The following is a 23,990-nucleotide window of genomic DNA, read 5'->3' on the forward strand; positions in this document are numbered from 1 at the left end:
CGCATTGCGAACTATTAATTAATTCATTCATTCTTAGTTTTCTACCCAACTGCAGGCACTTCGCTACAAACCCAGTATTCTACAGTTTTTTTCCTATTTTACGCTCTCCCTCTTAGTCGTCTCATACGATCTATCCATGTATCGTAATGTCGTTTATCATCTGATATCTTCTTCTGTCTTGAATTTTCCTCCAGTTCACCATCCCTTCCAGTGCATCCAGCGAATAGGGATTATAAAGAATGGACACTTCGTGTCGGTACCTTTGATGTAGCCGGACCGATTTCAATGACCTTCAAGCCAGCTAGAGCGTCAGATTCTGCTTTCTCCCTAGAGTTGTCGCTGACATCACGCCAGCTAGCAGTCGACAGAGCGGAAATATAACACATATAATTAATACATCTAGGTACATTATGTACTCAAATAAAATAAATTGGATCCATAAAATAATAAATCCTTCATTAACTGTAATGTCTAGACTCTAGAGTTCCTTTATAATGAGAGTTGAGACGTTGACCCCAACAACAATTAAAATATGTAATGATTTGATAGCGCTGAAAATGGAAAAACAAAACTCTTACGAGAAGTAAAACCATATACCTATATTATATTATATACAAATATTAAACGAATTCGGTACCTAATTTTATAATGTATTATATTATTTTATAATATAATTTATGATATCTGAAATATAAAATATTATTATTACAACTAGTTTGTCACTGAGAAATAGGGAAAAGCTGTTAACTTGAATTTATTTGAAGCAAAGCGTTACTGGATTATGCAATAAGGTAGGCGATGTTTGGATCCTGTGTCTCAACTCTGTTCTCAATTATCATCTTAGCGTATGCTCGATTACACTAACCTCTAGCGCTTAAAAGTGGAACTAACCGCTGGCGCACAGAGAAACAAAACACAGGAAAATTCGCTCAGTGTCCATTCTTTATAATCTCTATTCGCTGGTGCATCCTTCTTAGCCAGTGACCCAGCCAATTTCTTTTTCTCTTCCTGAACAGTTTCAACATCATTCTTTCTTCATCCACTCTTTCCATTTCGTCGTAAAGTCCACGTTTCTGCCCTATACAATGCCACACTCCAAGTAAAGCATTTCGTAATATACTACTGTAAATTACAATCATTATCTGCTTTATACGAACACGAAATACGAAATACGAAAAGCCTGAAATCCCTTAAGGGCAACGGCCTCCTGCATGAGTGTAGGGTGAGTTGAAGGTCTACTACACTTGGGGAGCCAATTCAAGAGAGCTTACACTATACACTTACAAACTAAACACATAAACAAATTATACCAACTAAACACGAAAAACTATACAGACTAAACACATAAATTATGCAAACTAAACATCCACAAAAAAACTATGCAAACTAAACCCATATATATATATATATATATATATATATATATATATATATATAATTTGAACTGGTAATAGAAATTACGGGAAAACGGCTGGACGGATTTTAATAAATGACCCCTCATTTTGAAGCTTGGAACTCAAAGTTTTTCGGAAAAGTAGTAGTTTTCAGTGAAATGTCAATTTTTAAACATAAATTTCGTATTTTCCAAAATCCATCTCTCGTCAGTTTTGAGAACTAGCTAATAGCATTCACGGCCGACTTGATATACCCTTCGCTTTTTTGTAAAGGAGAAACGAAGCGAGCATCAAGTTGGCCGTGTTGCATTTCAGAATAAGACAAAACACATGCTACAGTAAACAATGTTACACGAAGGCCATGATCTGCAAGAATGCTCACATATTTAGAGCTCAAATTAAATTGGTTATTAAAAACTTAACTTACTAAAAATAATTTACAGGTTCGATTCTGTGGTGTGTAATTTTCTGTGTACAGCTGTGTATTGGATATTAAAAACTACAAAACTTGAGGTAGTTTGATGACATTATTACCATTAGAAATATTATTGTAGTTAATGCCATGATGTGACTATGTTTCGTTAATTATACATATTAATGCTATATTGATGATATGAAAGTGAAACGTTTTGGGGTTATATAAGTAGATGTAGAGAGCAACTTAAATTAGATTTTGATTTCTATATTTTACTGAGTGGCGGCTATATAGTGTATATAGTATATGTTACTGAAAGCTATAAAACTTACGTAAGATAATAATATTATTAAAAATCAAATATTTTTATAATTATTAATCAAGTGGGGATGGGTCCTTTTCATATATTTAATGGCGGTGTGGTGTAGATATTTATATGCGTGGTTCTCTTCAGTATTGGCTCGAGAGAGAGTATCTTTCATTGTTATGGAAGCAAATAACTTTCCGAATGTCTGGTATTCTTCATTGAAAATAAATATGAAAAATGTTTATTTGAACGTCTAATGAACTTAGTTTGCAGCATTTTCTGCACAAGCCACTAGTAAATTATAATCTGAACACACAACTATCCATAGTAAACACCGATAAAAAAAATACACAAACTGAACACATACACAGTCTTAACTCACAAACTAAATAAACAAAAACCTATACAAATTGTACACATAAATTGTACAGCCTAAACACACAAACTACCTAAACTAAACGCACAAAAACGATACAATTGAACACTAAAATTATACTAAATAAATATATGAACTATACCAACTATACTCGGAATCAAACTATGCAAACTAACACACACAAAAATAACTATATAAACAATACACAACTATACACAGTTTACATAGTGTTGGTAATTTCTTCCAGTCTTTTCCATGCCTGCCTGTCCCTCGCTGTTCTCGTCCACTGCACTCCAGTCTCTCTCCGGAACACGTCCGACCACCTTCTCCTTGGACGTCTTCTACTTCTTTTCCCAATGCGTGGGTCCCACATGGTCGAGGTATAGGTCCACCTGCTGCAGTCCATCCTACTCACGTGTCCGCCCCATTTCCATTTGAGACGTAGCGCCAGCCTCACTGCATCATTTGCTTTATACTGTAGTGTACTTGTAAGTAATTTTCGATTTCTCTCCTCCAGTTTTCACTTTTCTAACCGACAGAAAAAATAATTAGCCTTAAGAGGTACAGAAGTATCCGGGCTATACGACTACTGAATACAATATACGAAGGAGCAACGGGAACTTCACTGGATTTTCTAATGCAAAATGTAGTCTACTAGCGATTAATTGGCAACATGTTTTACAGGCAATGTAGGGGAACTTACCTTGCAGGAACATGCATCAGCTATCAGTTTCACTGTTTTTAAATTCATACCGCTTTTACTTCCAGATTATACACAAAACCTCTGTAATACTCGTACATTATGTAAAGCATTCAACATCAAATTTATATTATTTATATCGCTAAAGAACGATAACAGAATATAAATGATAACTTGAATATTGTTTACAGTATATCGGTAAAGAACGATAACAATATAAATGTTATCTTGAATATTATTTATATCGCTAAAGAACGATAACAGAATATAAATGATAACTTGAATATTGTTTACAGTATATCGCTAAAGAACGATAACAATATAAATGTTATCTTGAATATTATTTATATCGCTAAAGAACGATAACAGAATATAAATGATAACTTGAATATTAATTATATCGCTAAAGAACAATAACAACATAAATGTTATCTTGAATATTATTTATATCGCTAAAGAACGATAACAGAATATAAATGATAACTTGAATATTAATTATATCGCTAAAGAACAATAACAATATAAATGTTATCTTGAATATTATTTACAGTATATCGCTAAAGAACGATAACAATATAAATGTTATCTTGAATATTATTTATATCGCTAAAGAACGATAACAGAATATAAATGATAACTTGAATATTAATTATATCGCTAAAGAACGATAACAATATAAATGTTATCTTGAATATTATTTATATCGCTAAAGAACGATAACAGAATATAAATGATAACTTGAATATTAATTATATCGCTAAAGAACAATAACAACATAAATGTTATCTTGCATATTATTTATATCGCTAAAGAACGATAACAGAATATAAATGATAACTTGAATATTAATTATATCGCTAAAGAACAATAACAATATAAATGATATCTTGAATGACGCCCAAAGTCGTTCTAGTGTTATCTGCTGAATAGATATACGAGGATCAGTAAAGCGTTGCTGCTTTTCCTCTGATGTTGCTGGAACGTTTCAATAGACAGCGTCCTTGACCGATATCCAAAAGGACGTGAGGTCAGGAGATCGTGCAGAGCAACTGACTGATTTTCTTATATTTAACCTTCCCGTGTTCATTTTGAGAAGGTTTACGACCACGTGCAAAACGCTACATCAAGAAATAATCTTACTAAAGGGTCAGTCTTAAAAAAAAAAGGTTCATTTTGATGACATAAAGTTAGAAATCAGAAATTATTTCAAACAAGGTTTATATTAATATGTTTAACCTTAATGCAGTAATTAGGACAATTTCAGACCATTTTCAGCAAATAATAATTGTATTTTCACATTGTACACACTTTTGCAAAAATGTTGTGCACGAAGGGGACACTGAGAACACAGAGGTGACATTAAAGAAATCATACTGGAAAAATAACTTATTTGCTTCACATACTTACACATACATATTCAAAGTAATTTAAATATGGTTTATATAATTTAAATAACAAAGTTATTCTTTGAAAACAAATACAAAAGCCATATATTATTGAGTTATAATTTATATTTGTTTTGTATTACAAAATCTTTCTCCCTCAATGGAATAAAAATAGTAAATTTAAATGACTATTATAATATAATCTAAAGCATTTCCCCCGAAAAAAAACATACAAATAATAAACGTATATTCACTGACACATCTTTACATGGCGGATGACATACTGCCTCTTTCTTGGCCGTTTCTTTCAATCTTTTCTTGTAATTGCTTTAATTTTACACTCATTTCTAATAGCTCGTTTTTCTCTTTCTCTCTTGACCTCATTTATTAACTTTATTTTTTTCCTTTTTCACTATTCGATAATACTTCATTCTTTATTTTGCCTTTAAGTGTTCATGTAATGCAGAATTATTTTTAACATCTCTCTTCTTCCTCATTCTTTCTCTATTTTTTCTCTGGGTTTCCTTTTAACTTCTTCTCGTACGTTCTTCTATCTCCTTGTATCATCTTATTTTTGGTTTTCAACCGTGTTCTCCGAAGCCTTGAAAATACTTTCCTGCAACAGAAGTACCAAATTATCAAATGCCTTCATGTTATGTTAATTGTGAGGTTAAGAACATTATAATATGCATTTTATTAATTTTGATAAAACTTCCAGTTCAATTTATTTAAACATCCACACAGTTGCACTGAGGGGACGTATAGGCCTATTGGTTTCACACGGAGGGGACAAATTTGCAGAATGTCACCTTCAAAACTGTTGAGTTTTTAGAGTTACAATTTCAAACATAAAATTCACGTAATTTGTTATCGCACAGTTACATAGGTTGGATAAAAAGTAATGGCAACACTGCTGTCACGTGACGATGGTGCGTTCGAGAGTTGCCAGCTGTGTGGATATGAACAAGGACTATTAGATGAGTTAGTGCAGCAAGCGGCGACAGTACTCTGTCAATCTACTGCAGTGTGTAGAACGTTGACTTTCATAGGTATAGTGCGAGTGCCTTAAGATCACGTTTACAAAACTAGAGCAACGTTCCTGGATCAAAATTGAAGTGACACGAGGTCGTAGTGCATAAGAATGTTTTCAGGAACTGCATGAAGCTTATGCCGATGCAGCGTTGCCATATCGCACAGTGGCACGATGGGTTAAAGCGTTCAGGACAACCTCCGTACAGGACGATCCCGCGTGGAGGACAACATAGTTCAACTCCTTGCTTCCCTGTTGGATGATGATCGCCGATGGACTGCGCGTGAGTTAGCAGCGGAAGTCGGAGTATGTCACAAAACTGTGCTACACATTCTGCAAGACATTCTGGGTTACCGAGGTTTAACAATGGCACCGCTATTCAGTCGCACAGGCCTTGTTGGACCGATACCAAAGAAAAGATGACGACTTTCTTGGACGAATCGTCGCTATGGACGAAACCTGGGCTCGCTCATACGAACCAACCAAACTCGAAACGTCAATCAAATGAATGGAAGCATCCAGGTTCTTCTAGTCCGAAGAAAATGCGCCCTACACAAAGTGCTGTGAAGGTGATGTTCATTGTGGCGTATGACATTGATGGGGTAATACTGCACCACGCTGTACCTCCAAGGCAGACGGAAAACGCGGAATACTGGAACATCCACCGTACTCACCCGATATGATCCATGCGATTACGATCTTTTCACCAAAGTGAAAGAACCACTGCGAGGGACCCGGTACAATACCAGAGATGAACTTATCCGTACTTTAGGGCGGTCAATACGGAACATGAACAAAGATGGACGCGCTGATGGTGTACGACGCCTTCCAAACATTTGGCAAAAGGTAATAAATAAGGGGGGCTACTATACAGAGTGTTTAAAAAATACGGGGCATAATTTCAGGTATGTATTTCCCACATGTAGACAATCAAAATAGTTCATTACAACATGTGTCCGGAAATACTTTATTTCCGAGTTATGGCCTTCACAACATTGAAATTCACCGGAACGTTTTTCTTTTAGCAGATCGTTGTCATTATAGAAGATGTTCAAAATGTCCACGTCCTGCTTGAATATAGACCTCACATCGATGTCTCATTCACCTGCGAACACGATCCCAAACTCCAGGAGTATTGCGTATGTCCTCAGAACATGCCACAATTCGATTCCGAAGGGATTCCAAATCAGGCACCGGAGACGAATAAACCAATGATTTTAAATGGCCCCACAAGTAGAAATCGAGAGGGTTGAGATCAGGTGAGCGTGGAGGCCAAGCAATTGGGCCACCTCTACCTATCCATCGATCAGGAAACCTTCGATCCAAGTACCGGCGAGCCGTACGACTGAAGTGTGCAGGAGCGCCATCATGCAAGGAGTGAATGTGTTGACGATTGATCAGTGGAGTGTCTTCTAAAACATGAGGTATGGTGTTTTCCAGGAAGTTTGTGTACGCCTGCCCCGTATGTCTGTTTACAAGTACATGGGGTCCAACTAATCGATCACCAATGATACCGGCCCACATGTTGAGGGAGAACCGCACCTGGTGATGAGATGGAACAGTTGCACGTGGGTTTTCATGCGCCCATACATGCTAATTGTGGAAATTTGTTATACCATCTCGTGTGAACTGTGCTTCATCTGTAAATAATACTAAGGCAGGAAAGTTCGGATTTACACCACACTGCTGCAAGAACCACTGACAGAACCTAACTCGTGCAGGGTAATCTGCTGGTGACAGGGCCTGTACACGTTGCAAATGTTAAGGATACAATTGATACTCTTTCAACAGTCTTCAGACAGTCGTATGAGGAACATTGACTTGCAACGCCACCCTTCGTGTGCTGATGGAAGGAGTCATGTTCACAGCCTCCAGAATCTCCTCCTGTACTTCTGGAGTTGTAGATCTTAGTCGTCCCCTTCCCAAACCAGGAGAGTTAAATTTTCCATACTCGCACAGACGGTAATGGAGACGTACAAATGTCTTCCGATCTGGAGATTGTCGCTGTGGGTACCTCTCCTGGTACAAACGACGAGCCAGCGCAGCATTGCAGACCGCCTTACCGTACATGAAGTGTATCTCTGCCAGCTCTTGATTTGAATACATGTCGCACAGTCTAACGCCTAAACAACACTGAATGTAACCTTCGCCTCGGAATGAACTGTCAGAGTGCCTCTTAATGTCTCCTTTGACGGCAACGACCTGCGGAAAGAAAAACGTTCCGGTGAATTTCAATGTTGTGAAGGCCATAACTCGGAAATAAAGCACTTCCGGACACATGTTGTAATGAACTATTTTGATTGTCTACATGTGGGAAATACATACCTGAAATTATACCCCGTATTTTTGAAACACACTGTATAGAAGGTACGTAAATGTTGTACTCCTGTGAATAAAGCCATGTCAGAAATATAGAACTGTTGCCATTACTTTTTATCCAACCTTAGTACGAGTATATGTACATAAAAGAAATTAATTTATCTTTAGAAATTATTTAACGTGAATTCACACGGATGATACGTACTTTAGAGCACCAATGACAAACAACAGAGTTTCTTCTCTAACACAGCTTGATGTTGAACAATGTTACTCCCTCTATGGAGTAAGGCACACAGGAAGAGTTATGAAGAGGAGAAACAAAACACTATAAATGTTCTCACAAAACAAATGAAATTCAGGTACATAGGTCTGTGATACTTTACAAGGACGAAATCAAATAAAATATCGGTAGAAACTCATAAACAAACAAAGCTAGAGAGTTTTGTATTATACATTAGTATCAATATTTACGATATATTGAATTATTGAATATAAAATAAAATTCATTACAAGATACTGATGATTACATTGCATGATGGGGACATTTCAACATCAAAATCAATTAATTTTTAAATATGTAAATTATTTTGCATTTTGCTTTTTCGGGTATGACCCAGTTACATTGTATTTATACAATAATTTGTAATATGTATTTGACTATGAGAAGAATATTTTGAAGAATATTCATATACGAGTATTGCACTAGTATTGTAAAATTTTTGTTATTGTTTACGTAATTTTTGCTTGCAATAAAAATCTTTGTTGTTGTTATTGTTGTTAAAAAATTAGTATCTATTCATGTATTCTAAAATCTTGCAAGTTATGAACTACGTGTTTTCACTAAAAGAATGGATTTTTTTTTTAATTATCAGTGGAAAAAGGACTTGTTACTGAATATATACGGTTTTTTTAGAATAATCCTAAAACAGAAAATGATAGTCTGCAAGAAAGACTTTGTGTGTGTGTATATACACACACAAAGTCTTTCGTGTATATAGACGGAACAACAACAATAATTTGCTTAGACTTTTCCATGGCAACATGAAATAAAAATAATAGTTATTTATGGTACTTGTGAGGTAAGTGCATCTTTATTGCACGAGTGGAAAGATTTAAGCACTCGGCTGACGCCTCGTGCTTAAATTACACGAGTGCAATAAGATCACGCTCACAAGTACCATACGTAATTTTATCCATGACCATAACGAAAAATCATGTTTTATAAAAGAAAATATGTTGAAAATAAGTCCTCAAGTAATCACATACCATGGCATGGATTTTAGAATCAATACGTGTACTAGGTAGGTCATGATGTAGGAGGCCATGATTAGTAAAGAATGGTATCGAAGGCGTTGGATAAATAACAAATTATAATTAATTATATAATTTTAATATATATTTTTTCACTTTAAACGTGTATTTTCGTCTTTTTGAAGTTTTAGGGATTATTTAGAAGTGTTCACGGGACTAATGTGATTAAAATAATTTCGCATTTTACTTCTGTAAACTTAAGAGGAATATTAAAACTTAATTAATCATTATGTCTGTTTAGCTCAGTTGGCTAACGCATGTTGTTTTAAAATCCTATAAACCCAACTTCGCAGGTTCAAGTCTCCTCGCATCCCAAAAGGTAAATTATTACAAAATTTTAAAATGATGCATATTAGATATGGATGTAATGTACAAATTACGACGTAGCAGATAGAGAAAAGAGAAGGAGATTGAGTGTATGTATATTTAAGAAACGGTAATAAAAAAGTAGAGGTAGTGACATCTAGTAACTAATATATTAACTTCTTGGAAAAGTATACGTGTGTACCCGAGTACTAGGAAAATACTAATGAACTGTGAGATAAAGTTCAAACTGTGAGGTAAAGTCTTTATCTCACTAGTGAAATAAAGTAATGTTGAATAAAAGCCTACTTTACAAACGCAATAGTAATATACGTTACAAGAGCGGTATGTTGACGTTTTCATGGTCGAGGAAAAGATTGAAAAAGCGAAACGTAGTTGAGCTTTTTTAATTTCCGAGAACATGAAAACAAACATACCGCTCGTGTATCGTACATTATTTTGTGCGAAGATCGTTTATTACATACCTGAAAGACGAATTTCTAATTAGTTGCAATGAAATCTCCATGTTGGTTTCTGTATAATGACGGCAACTTCGGAACACCAAAATATCTTTCTTCTACATTGTTGCTATAAAATGTTTTCTGTGTTTCCTATCTTAATGTTTTTTCTTTTGCTTTCCAAATGTCACAAAATTGTTTTGTTTACTTATTATTCTTTATGAATTGATTAGTAGGCCGATCTATCGGACCCTTATCGAGGGCGGCTTTTGTTTAAACAAATTTACCAGCAGGCCGTGATATACGTCTGTCTTTTTTTTCCCCCAGTCTATAAATGCGAGCTTAAAACAAACGGTAAGGTTATGTAATGATTTATTTTTCATTTTAATATTTTAACAATATTATTTATATAAAATATTGCAGTAATAACATCGGCATCTGGAATCTTGTTGATTTTTTCACGGCTTCCTTAATGTTACTTGTATCAGGAATGCAATAATTTTCGTGGAGTTGTAGACTTTACTTAATTTTTGCAAATATTTAAAAACAATAATTAACATTGCAATTTAGGTGAAATTGCAGTGGTGAGTTTCTAATTTATAATTATTACTATGTTAAACGTCTCTAAAAATAATATGTTAAAAGCCTATAGCAGTAAAATGAATGTCGCGCTTAAGCGTAAGAAGAGGGAAATTGTTATTTATGTTACGTTGGGAATACTGAATGTGGTATTTCACACTTACCGCGTATTGGTTCTGTGCGGAAAACAAGCAAATACGCACGATCTCGCACAAAAGTATTTAGTAAAGCATGTTTTTCGTTATGGTCATGGATAAAATATTTGATATAGCCTACAAAGGCCTGTTGTCACTTATAAATGTATCCGTGATTTTTACTTCAATATTTTTTGTCATATTCTTGAAGTTAAAAGTCCTGCAGTTGAATGCTTTCAGTGATATTGGTTTCTAATTTGTATATTTTGTATACTTAAATGTTCAATGTTACCAATTTTGTGTCATTCATACTCTGAATTTATAAGAAATATTTCAGTGTAATCATAATCACACCTTCTCTGATTCTTTATAAAATGAGTCCCAAATTTGGTGACAATATAGGCTATGCAAAATTTGAAATGAGCTACGAACATATTTATGGAAGCTGAGAATTACTGCTTAAATGGTACTTACTATGAGTCTATATTCATCGAAAGATTCGCGTGTGGGATCATTCTGCAACATTGCCACACATGTCCATTTTCCAATATCCTTCTCTCCCACAGATTGAATGAGAATGCCACAGTCTCCCGCCAATAATCCGGTGCCGTTGTAGGAGTAATTATCCAACAAAACATTGCTGTAATATGAGTAACATCATTAATTTTTCATTTCTTGACCTCAAGAAATATGAATAGTAAAATGTGCATTACTAGGCCTACTTTATAACCATCGCAGCAACGGAGTTGGAGCAGGGGCGGTTATTCAGGTGAAGTAGGTGAAGTACTACTGTTACGAGCGCCGAGCGGTGTCTATTAGAACTTACAATACTGTAGAGGTGAAATTATTTGGGTTCCCATTCTCATACAGCACTTGGTTTCCATGGTAACGTGACGTCACGCACTAAAGAAAGATTGTATGAGTGAAGTGTGTTTCTGAGTCTTTCAGTTACGAAGAATTGTCAGACTTGTAGGTGGAGTAGGTGGAGTGACCAGTTTGCAGATCTAACGGTACTAATAATAGAGAAGGGTTGCAGCTGGTCTCCATGGCCAGGGGCTATTGTTAAAAGGCTGTGAAATTTTACAGTATGTACTACCCAGGGCTTCTATAGCCCTGATGTACTATCTGACTCGAGAATAGTATTCTCATTCCCTGTGTCTTAGCAGCCACCCCTGCGGTAATAAATTAGCTGGCTCTATGCAATTTTACCAGCAAAGTTTAAAAGTTGTTTTCCGCGGCGTGTATTATTTCTTCTCATGAGCTCGCCAGTTTTGTTTGAGCTCTTGTACTTGAAAGTTTAACGCGCGCGTAAATGTACAGTACACGTCATGTAGCTTAATACTGTGTACGTATATATTAACTTATTTAATGTATTTATTGATAAGTGTATATTGTGTATTAATCCTACATCTAAGTGTATATTATATGTTTATGCTCGACCATGCCGAAATGTAGTAATTATACACCTGGTAGCAGACCTTTAATGCATGTCATTAAAGTACATCTACTCATTAAAGGTCAGGTCTTTCAGCCAATGACGACTCAGGTTACAACTGTTCAGCCAATGACAGGTCAGCTTTCTACCGTTATAAAACCCCAAGTATCGATTATTCTCGGATATGCAATCGAAAGAGAATTAGCGAAAAGTCACGGAGGCTGGAAATCCAATACTGTCGCAGAAGGTTATGTTCTGTTACTATAATAATTAGCGTTAATTGTAAATAATATTGAAATAAATTCAATTTGTCATCTCGTTTTTCAATGTCTAATTTAATGTCAATGTTATCTCTGTAGGTTCTTATGGCCTAGCAAGGTCAATGTGGACATCTGTTCCTCGGAAAAAATCAATACTTTCGCGTCTGCGCACATCTCACAACATACGGGACATTGCTAAAAAATTAATAATATCAAGTTAGAAATATGGTCGAGCATAAAAAGTCGTATGAAACTCGCCTATAATGGTAATTAAGAAGCTCGTATCAAAATTATGAAACTCGCTTGCGCTCGTTTCATAAATATCCATACTCACTTCTTAATTACCTTCATTATAGGCTCGTTGCATAATGTACTATTAATCGCTATAGTGTTATTATACAAATACAAGTACTTAGGTACCAGTACATAGAAAATGTTGATAAATTAGTGCGAAATATATATCCCGAAAATGACACGGTTTGTAATTTATTAGAAATGTCGCTTTGTAGACTTAAGTATGAGGATAAAAATATGTTTTAAATTCTTGACGACCTATAGTTCCATTTGTTCTTTGTTTTAAAAGTGCTAAGGAAATAGAGAAGTTGTATAAAATAACTTAAAAAATTCTTCCGATGAAAGAAGCATTTTTGTTTGAAAATATTGAAACTTTCACTCGGAATGATACATCACAGGAGGGACTTTCATCATTAGTCCCATAGCTTTACATAGAAATATACTGTCAACCCTTAGTTAAACTCAAATATTTTATGAATACGTCATCGACTGTTTGCTGCTTTAAAAGATAGGAGGATTGACTTGGTATGCAAGAAAATGGGTGAGTCCTGAAATAAATTAGTTTTCCTGTTTGCATGTGTTCTAGAACCATTAAAATTGCACGTAGTTTACGAATAGTAGGCCTACTCGTTATATTGGTAAAACTGTTCATGCATTTGTTTATGTGAACAGCACTTCACCTTTTTATTGACGGCGAGCCGCTACTGAGTCGGAGTTGAAAGAACATTTCAGTAGTGGAGTCATATCCGATTTCGACCATGATAAAATCTTAAGAAAATATTACTTTAGCACTTATGCTAACATGCGAGTCTCTGGGTGATGAATAGCTCATCGTGTCACTTGCTGTGATGGCTAAACGTCGAATATTATATTTATAACTTTATATCGCAACGTTATACCTCCTATAGACATATTATTGAGATGTTTAGATGAATCTCTGGAATTAAAATCTCCACCTATTCTTAGGTAGTTTTTAGTCGGTTATTTAACTGGATTATTTAGCGTCGATGGAAATTTTGCTGGCGAGATGTTATTTCGAGTACGTGACTCCAGATATCGATCAAATTCCAGCAGAATTAACCAGAATTAATACAAGGGGTGGAAGCGCATTATCTAGCGAAATTCATAAGCTTGTACTTGCTATTTGGGAAAAGAAAATTATAACAGAAAAATGGAAGGAGTCCATAATTGTGTCTATCTTTAAGATGTGGGAAAATACTAACTTTAGCAACTTTCGAGGAATATCACTTTTGTTGACGTCGTACAAAATTTTGTCCAATATTCTTATGAGAAAATTAACTCCATATGTAGATGAAATTGTTGGGGATCATCGATGTTGTTTTTGGCGTAATAGATAGATTATTGATAAGATTTTTTTGTATTCATCAGGTATTGGAAAACAAATGGAAGTATGAGGCCACAGTAAATTCAAAGATTTCAAAAAGGCATATGACTAGGTTATGAGGGAATTTATATATAATAATTTTATTGAATTTGGTATTCCCAAGAAGCTAGTTCGATTAATCAAAATGTGTCTTAGTGAAACATACAGCGGAGGTCATATAGGCCAGTTTCTGCCTGGCATTTTTCCAATTCACTGCGGGTTAAAGCAAGGAGATGCACTATCACCTTTATTTTTTAACTTTACTCTAGAATATGCCATTAGGAAAGTCCAGGAAAAAAGAAAGGGTTTGGAAATGAACGGGTTACATCAGTTTATTGTTTAAGCGGATGACGTCAATATGTTAGGAGAAAATCCACAAACCTATTAGGGATAGGTTTGAAAGTAAATCCCGAAAAGACAAAGTATATGATTATGTCTCGTGTCCAGTACATAGTACGAAATAAAAGTGTAAAAATTGGAAATTTATCCTTTGAAAATGTGGAAAAATTCAAATACCTTGGAGAACAGTAACAAATATAAATGACAGTCGAGAGGAAATTAAATGCCGAACAAATACGGGAGATGCCTGCTATTATTCGGTTGAGAAGCTTTTGTCGTCTAGTCTGCTAAAAAAACTGATAATTAGAATTGATAAAACAGTTATATTACTGGTTGTTCTGTATGGTTGTGAAACTTGGACTCTCACTTTGAGAGAGGAATAGAGGTTAAAGGTGTTTGAGAATAAGGTAGGCTACTTAGAAAAATATTTGGGGCTAAGAGGGATGAAGTTACAGGAAGTGGAGAAAGTTACACAACACAAAACTGCACGCATTGTATTCTTCACCTGACATAATTAGGAACATTAAAACCAGACGTTTGAGATGGGCAGAGCATATAGCACGTATGATGGAATCCAGAAATGCGTATAAAGTATTAGTTCGAAGACTTGAGGGAGAAAGACCTTTGGGGAGGCCGAGACGTAGATGGGAAAATAATATTAAAATGTATGGGAGGTGGGATATGATGGTAGGGAGTGGATTAATGTTGCTCAGATAGGGACCGATGGTGGGCTTACTTGAGGACGGCATTGAACCTCCGGGTTCTCTAAAAGCCATTTGTAAGTAGGCTAAGTATTGGTGCGCCATTCTTAATCATTGAAAGAATGGAATTGAAATGCCAACGTACGTACTCGAATACGTGTAAGAAATGTCTTACTTACTTACTGGCTTTTAAAGAACCCGGAGGTTCATTGCCGCCCTCACATAAGCCCGCTATCGGTCCCTATCCTGAGCAAGATTAAGCCAGTCTCTACCATCACATCCCACCTCCCTCAAATCCATTTTAATATTATCTTCCCATCTACGTCTCGCCCTCCCCAAAGGTCTTTTTCTCTCCGGCCTCCCAACTGACACTCTATATGCATTTCTGGATTAGCCCATACGTGCTACATGTCCTGCCCATCTCAAACGTCTGGATTTTATGTTCCTAATTATGTCAAGTGAAGTATACAATGCGTGCAGCTCTGCGTTGTGTAACTTTCTCCATTATCCTGTAACTTCATCCCTCTTAGCCCCAAATATTTTTCTAAGAACCTTATTCTCAAACACTCTTAATCTCTGTTCCTCTCTCAAAGTGAGAGTCCAAGTTTCACAACCATACAGTACAAACGGTAATATAACTGTTTTATAAATTCTAACTTTCAGATTTTTTGACAACAGACTAGATGACAAAAGCTTGTCAACCTAATAATAATACGCATTTCCCATATTTATTCTGCGTTTAATTTCCTCCCGAGTGTCATTTATATTTGTTACTGTTGCTGCAAGATATTGGAATTGTTCCACCTCTTCAAAGGATAAATCTCCAATTTTTACAGTTCCATTTCGTACAATATTCTGGTCACGAGACATAATCATATACTTAGTCTTTTCGGGATTTACTTCCAACGCTATCGTTTTACTTCCTTCAAATAGAATTTCCGCTTTTTCCCTAAACGTTTGTGGATTTTCTCCTAACATATTCACGTCATCCGCATAGACAAGAAGCTAATGTAACCCGTTCAATTCCAAACCCTCTGTGTTATCCTGAACTTTCCTAATGGCATATTCTAGAGCGAAGTTAAAAAGTAAAGGTGATAGTTCATCTCCCTGCTTTAGCCCGCAGTGAATTGGAAAAGCATCAGATAGAAACTGACCTATACGGACTCTGTTGTATGTTTCACTGAGACACATTTTAATTAATCGAACTAGTTTCTCGGGAATACCAAATTCAATAAGAATATTATATAAACCTTCTCTCTTAACCGAGTCATACGCCTTTTTGAAATCTATGAATAACTGTTGTACTGTACCCTTATACTCCCATTTTTTCTCCAATATCTCTCGAATACAAAGAGCTACTATTACTAGTACTACTACCAATGCTACTACTACTACTACTACTACTAGCACTCTACTAGTGCTACTACTGCTAGTTTACTACTGATACTACCACCATAAAATGATGATACGTGAGCTAACCTGTTTTCTGGTATCAGGCTAATACCTTGGCCATCCGGCCGTACAAATCTGCAGTATTCGATCGGTTGTCCTTTAGGTACGGAGTGGCAGTTCACAGTTGTTGTTTCTCCTACATTAACATATTGCGAGCCACTCAGGTCCTCTATCGTCATGTACGTCTCTGCAATAAGATAACATACTTTAGAATCATGAGCAGTGGCGCAGAATCAATAAAATTATTGAGACAAATGTAACTGGGTCATTTGCAAAATTTGTATAACAAATGGACGATTGAGAACGTCAAAATTAAAGTACTATTTAGTGCATATTCTGCATGTATTAATGTAGTGCAATGTCTCTGCCATAGTAATCAGCCACTGTACACTCACCTTGCTTTACAGCATTGTTTTGAATGATGTAACAGACATGACGGAGTAACAGATCTGACAGGTAACATTATAGATGTTTAAATGAGACAAAAAGACAAAACAGAACAGTACCGGTATCTTTATCAAAATGTTCTGGTTCTATTATATGATATTACCTATGGTTATATCTATAAATAGAAAGAAAACAATTCCCAAAAAAATTTACAATCTCTAATAAACATAAAATATAACGTTAATATCTTTTTACTTGAGATTGCACACTTGATCTTATACATATGACAAGAAAATTGCTAGCCTTTTAATAAGGGCCTAGTAATTAAATAAAGACTGGAAACGGATTATTGTCCACTGAAAGGTAGAGATGATGTTTCAAATAGGTTACTTCAGCGTTTCTCAAACTATGGTCCGCGGACCACCTGTGATCCTCGAGGTCTGCCCTTATGGTCCTTCAAAAAAGACAGAAGAAAAAATAAAATTCAAACGAATAGCGTATCACTCTATAGCTTACAATCTCAGAATTTGGAATGGACACATGGCAATCGCCTTCAGTACTCACATTTTATGAAATTTATTACCCTATTCATCTACTGACTTTCCACTCTACTCTCAACAACATAAGAGGGATTTAAAGCACTATGAACGTGGTGTTTCTCACCATCTTTTCCCTGCACATCTGGCGCCGCCTCTGTAACCCAGCCAGGAACCATCTAAATTCATAACAGAGGACCGAACCTTTTCATGTATTTATGACTTTCTTAATAGTTTTGCCGACACACAGTCTGAATATTGCAATGGACACGTACTGTATGTCGTACACCAATAATACAACTCAGAGGTCACAATTTGAAACTTATTTTCCAAATAAATATGACGAATTTTCATGGGTTCGTGATCACTTTCATTGCGATATTGAAACTAACAAAATTTCATTGAGTGAAAGAGAACAGTTAATTGAACTCTCGAATGACACTGGACTTAAAATGAAATTCCAAGCGGAAGATATGGTTAAGTTCTGGACCGCATCACAAGTGAAAAGAGAATATAGTGAACTGTACAATGTTGCTTTAGAGATTATAATTCACTTTCTTTCTACGTATCTGTGTGAGAAAGGGTTTTCATCAGTAACTCCAATAAAAACAAAGTAGGCTACCGAAATCGACTCGATGTATGTGATGAATTCTGTCTTAAGCTTACCAGCATACGTCCAAATATAGAACTGTGCAAGAATCGGCAGGCTCATCCATCTCAGTAATGTGTATACCAACATTTATTTATTTATTTATGCTCGACCATGCCGAAATGTAGTAATTATACACCTGGTAGCAGATCTTTAATGCATGTCATTAAATTACACCTACTCATTAAAGGTCAGGTCTTTCAGCCAATGACGACTCAGGTTACAACTGTTCAGCCAATGACAGGTCAGCTTTCTACCGTTATAAACCGCAAGTATCGATTATTCTCGGATATGCAATAGAAAGAGAATTAGCGAAAAGTCACGGAGGCTGGAAATCCAATACTGTCGCAGAAGGTTATATTTTGTTACTTTAATAATTAGCGTTAATTGTAAATAATATTGAAGTAAATTCAATTTGTCATCTCGTTTTTCAATGTCTAATTTAATGTCAATGTTATCTCTGTAGGTTCTTATGGCCTAGCAAGGTCAATGTGGACATCTGTTCCTCGGAAAAAATCAATACTTTCGCGTCTGCGCACATCTCACAACATACGGGACATTGCTAAAAAATTAATAATATCAAGTTAGAAATATGGTCGAGCATAAAAAGTCGTATGATACTCGCCCATAATGGTAATTAAGAAGCTCGTATCAAAATTATGAAACGAGCGCACGCTCGTTTCATAAATATCCATACTCACTTCTTAATTACCTTCATTATAGGCTCGTTGCATAATGTACTATTATTTATTTATTTATTTATTTATTTATTTTTAGTTATTAAGTTAAAGATTATCCAAACTCTAATAGCCTTGAATTATTAAACACACAAAAATGAATTTTCTTCTATTTACATTAGCTCAATTAGCTCGACTAAACCCGAAGGACGAAGATCTCTGGTTCTAATCCTCCTGAATGTCGCTGTGCTTACCTGAGATGATAACTGAGACGCTAAGCTCATAGTCCAACTTTCCTTCCACGCCCAGCCAGCACGACATAAGGTTATCACGGTTTTCGAAGTCGACGTTGTAGATAATGAGCTTGCACGTGCCGTTCTGCAGGACTGCCGGGTCGTACACGTACTTGCTGGGCCCGTAATCCTGCTCGACAGTGCTGAAGGGGAGCATGCCGTTTGGACCGCTGAACCAGCAGTATTGAAGAAGCACGTTCATCCCGCACGTCAGCTCCACGGTGTCGCCTCTCTTCACATAGTACGGGTCCTCGCCAACCCACGACGTCATCGTGTTATAATCTGGAAGAACAGAAGTTGATAGAGCGGGTAAAGCAGGGGTCTTAGCACAGAACACGCTGGGGCTAGCCTCTCTTACCCTCGGAAAACGCAGAGCACTACTGGGTGTTCATTTCAAAGTATGTCATGACGTCACTGTTGATGAGTCGGCGATTTGAAGCGAGTTTCAGCTTTTATGTCAGAGGAGTTGCCTATTAATCAAGGCGTTCAATCTGAACTTGAGAACGTGTACGGTATAACTTGAACGTCGTAGCAACAGATGGCGGTCTGTACGGTCTCTGTGCTACCATAACCTCTTTCGAACTGTTTTGCGAGGCCAAGTCGTACGCAGGGTATTTGTTATTATTAGACTTCGTGGAATTGCCACGAGAATCGTAAGGTTTACTACGCACGCAGTATAGACTGTATGAGAAGGGGACGTGCAACGGATGGAGTATGCCTCTGATGTAAACACTGAACAGTATACTGTGGTTACAATAAAACCTGTATCCTGCATTCAAGAAATATAATGAACGATCATTGAAATACACAATTATTTTGTAGTGAGATATATTAACTCTTCAAATTTAATGTAATATATTCACATCATCCTTGAATATGTGCATTGCAGATATGAGTTACGTACATTTTGAGCGACTGCAAAGTAACCTCCTCCGATGGTCATTCAAACAGTTTTTATATTGGGAAATGTACTTTCAACATCAAACGATGTGATAGGTGCATATTTGAAGAACGGAAAGTCACTACGTTTTAGTACACCAACTTCAGACGTCTTGTCTTGACCTGATGGTATTTATAATACGAAGTTGTGAATAGGCAGAATTTTTAGCAATAATGTTTCTCAACTTACATTTCACTTTTTCTGAAATTAGTGAATTGTTATTTTGGATAACGGTTTGTGATACTTTATCCACTATATCAAGGGCTTCTGAGAGTTGTAGTTTAGACGATTCTAAGAGGGTGATGCTTTTGTACACGATTTTAAAATTAGAATCAATGAACAGAATATCTTCCAGTCCACATGTGTGGAGTAACGGTCAGCGCGTCTGGCCGCGAAACCAGGTGGTCCGGGTTCGAATCCCGGTCGGGGCAAGTTACCTGGTTGAGGTTTTTTTCCGGGGTTTTTCCTCAACATAATACGAGCAAACGCTGGGTAACTTTTGGTGTTGGACCCCGGACTCATTTCACCGGTATTATCACCTTCATATCATTCAGACGCTAAATAACCTAGATGTTGATAGAGCGTCGTAAAATAACCCAATAAAATAAACTAAATAAATATCTTCTAATAGCTGTTCAGAAGCAATGATTTTACAGCTGCAACAGCGGAACTGTCTGTGCTATCCAATGCATCAATTACCTCCATTATTTTGCCGTAATATTCTGCATAATAATTAACAGCATCCAACCACGTTCCCCAACGGGTCAAGACTGGCTGCGGGGGTAAGGGTATTCCAGGGGCAATTTTTTGGAACAGCAACACACTCATTATAGTATGTTTAATTGAATTCTTGTCTGCACTGAACAAATGTTAAGCTTTGACTATTCTAACCACAGTAATGCAAAAACAAGTGCTTACATAGGTATACATTAGCTGTAGCTGCTGTATCTATTTGGACCGGTCACAACTCTTAACATGAACTGCTTATACAGGGATATCATTTGATTTTTACTTCAATTTTTATTGTACCTGAGTTTTTGGATGTACTTCACTCCCACCCCTTCTACTAATGAAGTTTCAACTGTTCTCCAGACAGAATCAAGGCTGCTTATAGTAAACAGCACCGAGTTATTGAGTATAGTACGTTCCAGAAATATGTTCGCGTTTTCCAGTGACGAAAGAACTTTTAATATTGAATCATATTTTCGCACAGGTACTGTCCGTTTGCCTACGTCGCATCCCGATTTCCCCCACCTGCTTCTGCACGCCCCTCTGTAAAAGCAGGGCTGTCTCAGCTCTTTTCTGAAAACATTAATTTCTGTTAGGAATTGGATGTCTACGTAATATTATACAACTGTTTAAAATAACTTAAATAAAAGGGCCTCGTTAAGTAATTAACTGTCACATGATTTCCTCCCTTTCTACAATCCTGCGGCATAACCACTTGGACGGACAGTAGATAGCATGTCTGAGTAATTTTATCTTTTCGGGTCGGGCAGAAGTGAAGATTGAATTTACAGTACGTAAGGTACTCTTTTATAGAGTAGGTACAGAATTATTTCAACATGAGTTACTAGTACGAAGGACGAAACTGGTAATTGGAATTAGATGCAATAGTCTATAGTGCGATAATATGCACAAAAGAACTGAAGCCTGTAGGCTATCGAAATGAACGGCTACCATTTTCAAAAATGTGTTTACATATCCATATTATGATTATTTTTCAATTTAACTTCATTCTATATATTGTACGCTAATGTGCTGTAGACAGTATAATATACACTGCATAATGAATACGTTCGCATGGATAGCTCAGTTCGTGAGTAAAAACACTCATTCTTAATACAGTACTGCAGTTTGATTAAATAAAAACCTAATGAAAATTATCGAACTCAAAATCGCGATATTTCCTAGTTTACGTAAATGGATGAAGTACTTTTCTTCCCTCCTATACCTATTAAAGTGATTTGTTTGTGTTTTACGCCAGTATCATCGAACTCCAGTCGTGGAAGGGGTAGCGAACGGTGTTTCCGGTTCTCTAAAGGTATAGCCAGGTTAATATTAAAAATGTTAGAAAAAATAAAATGATGTCCCTGTACTACGAGACCGGGCGGTCGCTCACCTCCTCTATACTACCGTACATCGCTAACCTGATTGCATGCTGCGTGTGGCAATTCAACGAAGTCTAGTTATCGTTTGCGTACGGCAATATTCCACAACACAAATCAAATGCTCCGTGTCCATGTTGACCGTCGAAATTAATGTCAACAAATACGTAAGTAATCGTCTTAACCCTCTCCCCATATCTCGACAGTAAGAAAAAAACTCATCTCAGTAGGCCTACATGTTTCGAAACAGTTCACACTCCTGCCACTACCGGCGTCACCGTACGTATCGGTAAGTACTCTTCAGAATGAACGCCGTACTTGCTAGGCAACTTCTCTGACAGATAGGTGCTACACTTCTGCGGAAGTGTAGGAAGATTGAATTCTCTAGGCTCATCGACTAGCCAAATGACGGCATACAGCGAGCCATGGCACACTTTGAACTGAACACCCAGTATAATCCTCTCGTAGCTGCTAGCGGGTATGCTCTCTATCTCTCCCTGTTGCACGACAGTGCACACGGGACGGCACAGCGTACCCATTGCACATTTCAGCGAGTACTGACGACCACTGGGGTAAAGAATGAAAAGTCCTACCACCCGACGACAAATACCTCAATTGCCATGGTGATTACGTAGGGCTAGGATTTTGATAAAATTGCATCTTTTTTGTAGTAAGCCAGAAACAAAGCTGCTTTAGTATTTATATGTTATGTCAGTGATGTCAAAGAGAGCGCAAGCGTGCCTCATCGCCAGTATGCGCTGTTCAGAGCATGTACGGCACGCAGGTACAAATCACTGTTGAACTAAAGGGTTGTACATTACACATTGAGGAAGAAGTCGTTCAGTAAGTTTTAGGCTGACGGGACTCCTGACGGAAAACACGGAAATTTTACTTGAAGCAAGTAAAGCGATTGGTTTGGAAGTAAATCCCGAAAAGACAAAGTATATGATTATGTCTCGTGACCAGAATATTGTACGAAATGGAAATATAAAATTTGGAGATTTATCCTTCGAAGAGGTGGAAAAATTCAAATATCTTGGAGCAACAGCAACAAATATAAATGACACTCGGGAGGAAATTAAACACAGAATAAATATGGGAAATGCGTGTTATTATTCGGTTGAGAAGCTCTTATCATCCAGTCTGCTGTCCAAAAATCTGAAAGTTAGAATTTATAAAACAGTTATATTATCGGTTCTTCTGTATGGCTGTGAAACTTGGACTCTCACTCTGAGAGAGGAACATAGGTTAAGGGTGTTTGAGAATAAGGTGCTTAGGAAAATATTTGGGGCTAAGCGGGATGAAGTTACAGGAGAATGGAGAAAGTTACACAACACAGAACTGTACGCATTGTATTGTTCACCTGACATAATTAGGAACATTAAATCCAGACGTTTGAGATGGGCAGGGCATGTAGCACGTATGGGCGAATCCAGAAATGCATATGGAGTGTTAGTTGGGAGACCGGAGGGAAAAAGACCTTTAGGGAGGCCGAGACGTAGATGGGAGGATAATATTAAAATGGATTTGAGGGAGGTGGGGTATGATGATAGAGACTGGATTAATCTTGCACAGGATAGGGACCGCTGGCGGGCTTATGTGAGGGCGGAAATGAACCTTCGGGTTCCTTAAAAGCCATTTGTAAGTAAGTACGTAAGACTCCTGACTTCTTATGAGTGAAAGAGGAGAAAATGTTCTTTTTCTGATATATGGAAAGCATTTAGTTACGAAGAGGAGCAATGTGAAACGCCTGAAATAATGAATTGATATACATAATGATTTTGTTGTTTTGCTCGCGGCATTGCATTTAAGTTTACAGAATAA

At 36.6% G+C, this 23,990-nt stretch overlaps 1 protein-coding gene across 1 annotated transcript in view; it reads right to left on the minus strand.

Moving 5' to 3' along the window:
• Positions 1-4,460: 4,460 nt before the first annotated feature.
• LOC138714677 (uncharacterized) overlaps positions 4,461-23,990 on the minus strand; it is a 51,264-nt gene continuing 31,734 nt past the window's right edge. The window contains exons 7-10 of the mRNA XM_069846740.1: positions 19,080-19,400; positions 16,604-16,763; positions 11,186-11,351; positions 4,461-5,193 (exon numbers count right to left, since the gene is read on the minus strand). Coding sequence (XP_069702841.1) covers positions 5,146-5,193; positions 11,186-11,351; positions 16,604-16,763; positions 19,080-19,400 — 695 coding nt within the window. The 3' untranslated portion in view covers positions 4,461-5,145. The remainder of the gene's footprint in view (positions 5,194-11,185; positions 11,352-16,603; positions 16,764-19,079; positions 19,401-23,990) is intronic.

The sequence above is a fragment of the Periplaneta americana genome, chromosome 15 (genome assembly GCF_040183065.1).
Source record: "Periplaneta americana isolate PAMFEO1 chromosome 15, P.americana_PAMFEO1_priV1, whole genome shotgun sequence".
NCBI lineage: Eukaryota > Metazoa > Arthropoda > Insecta > Blattodea > Blattidae > Periplaneta > Periplaneta americana.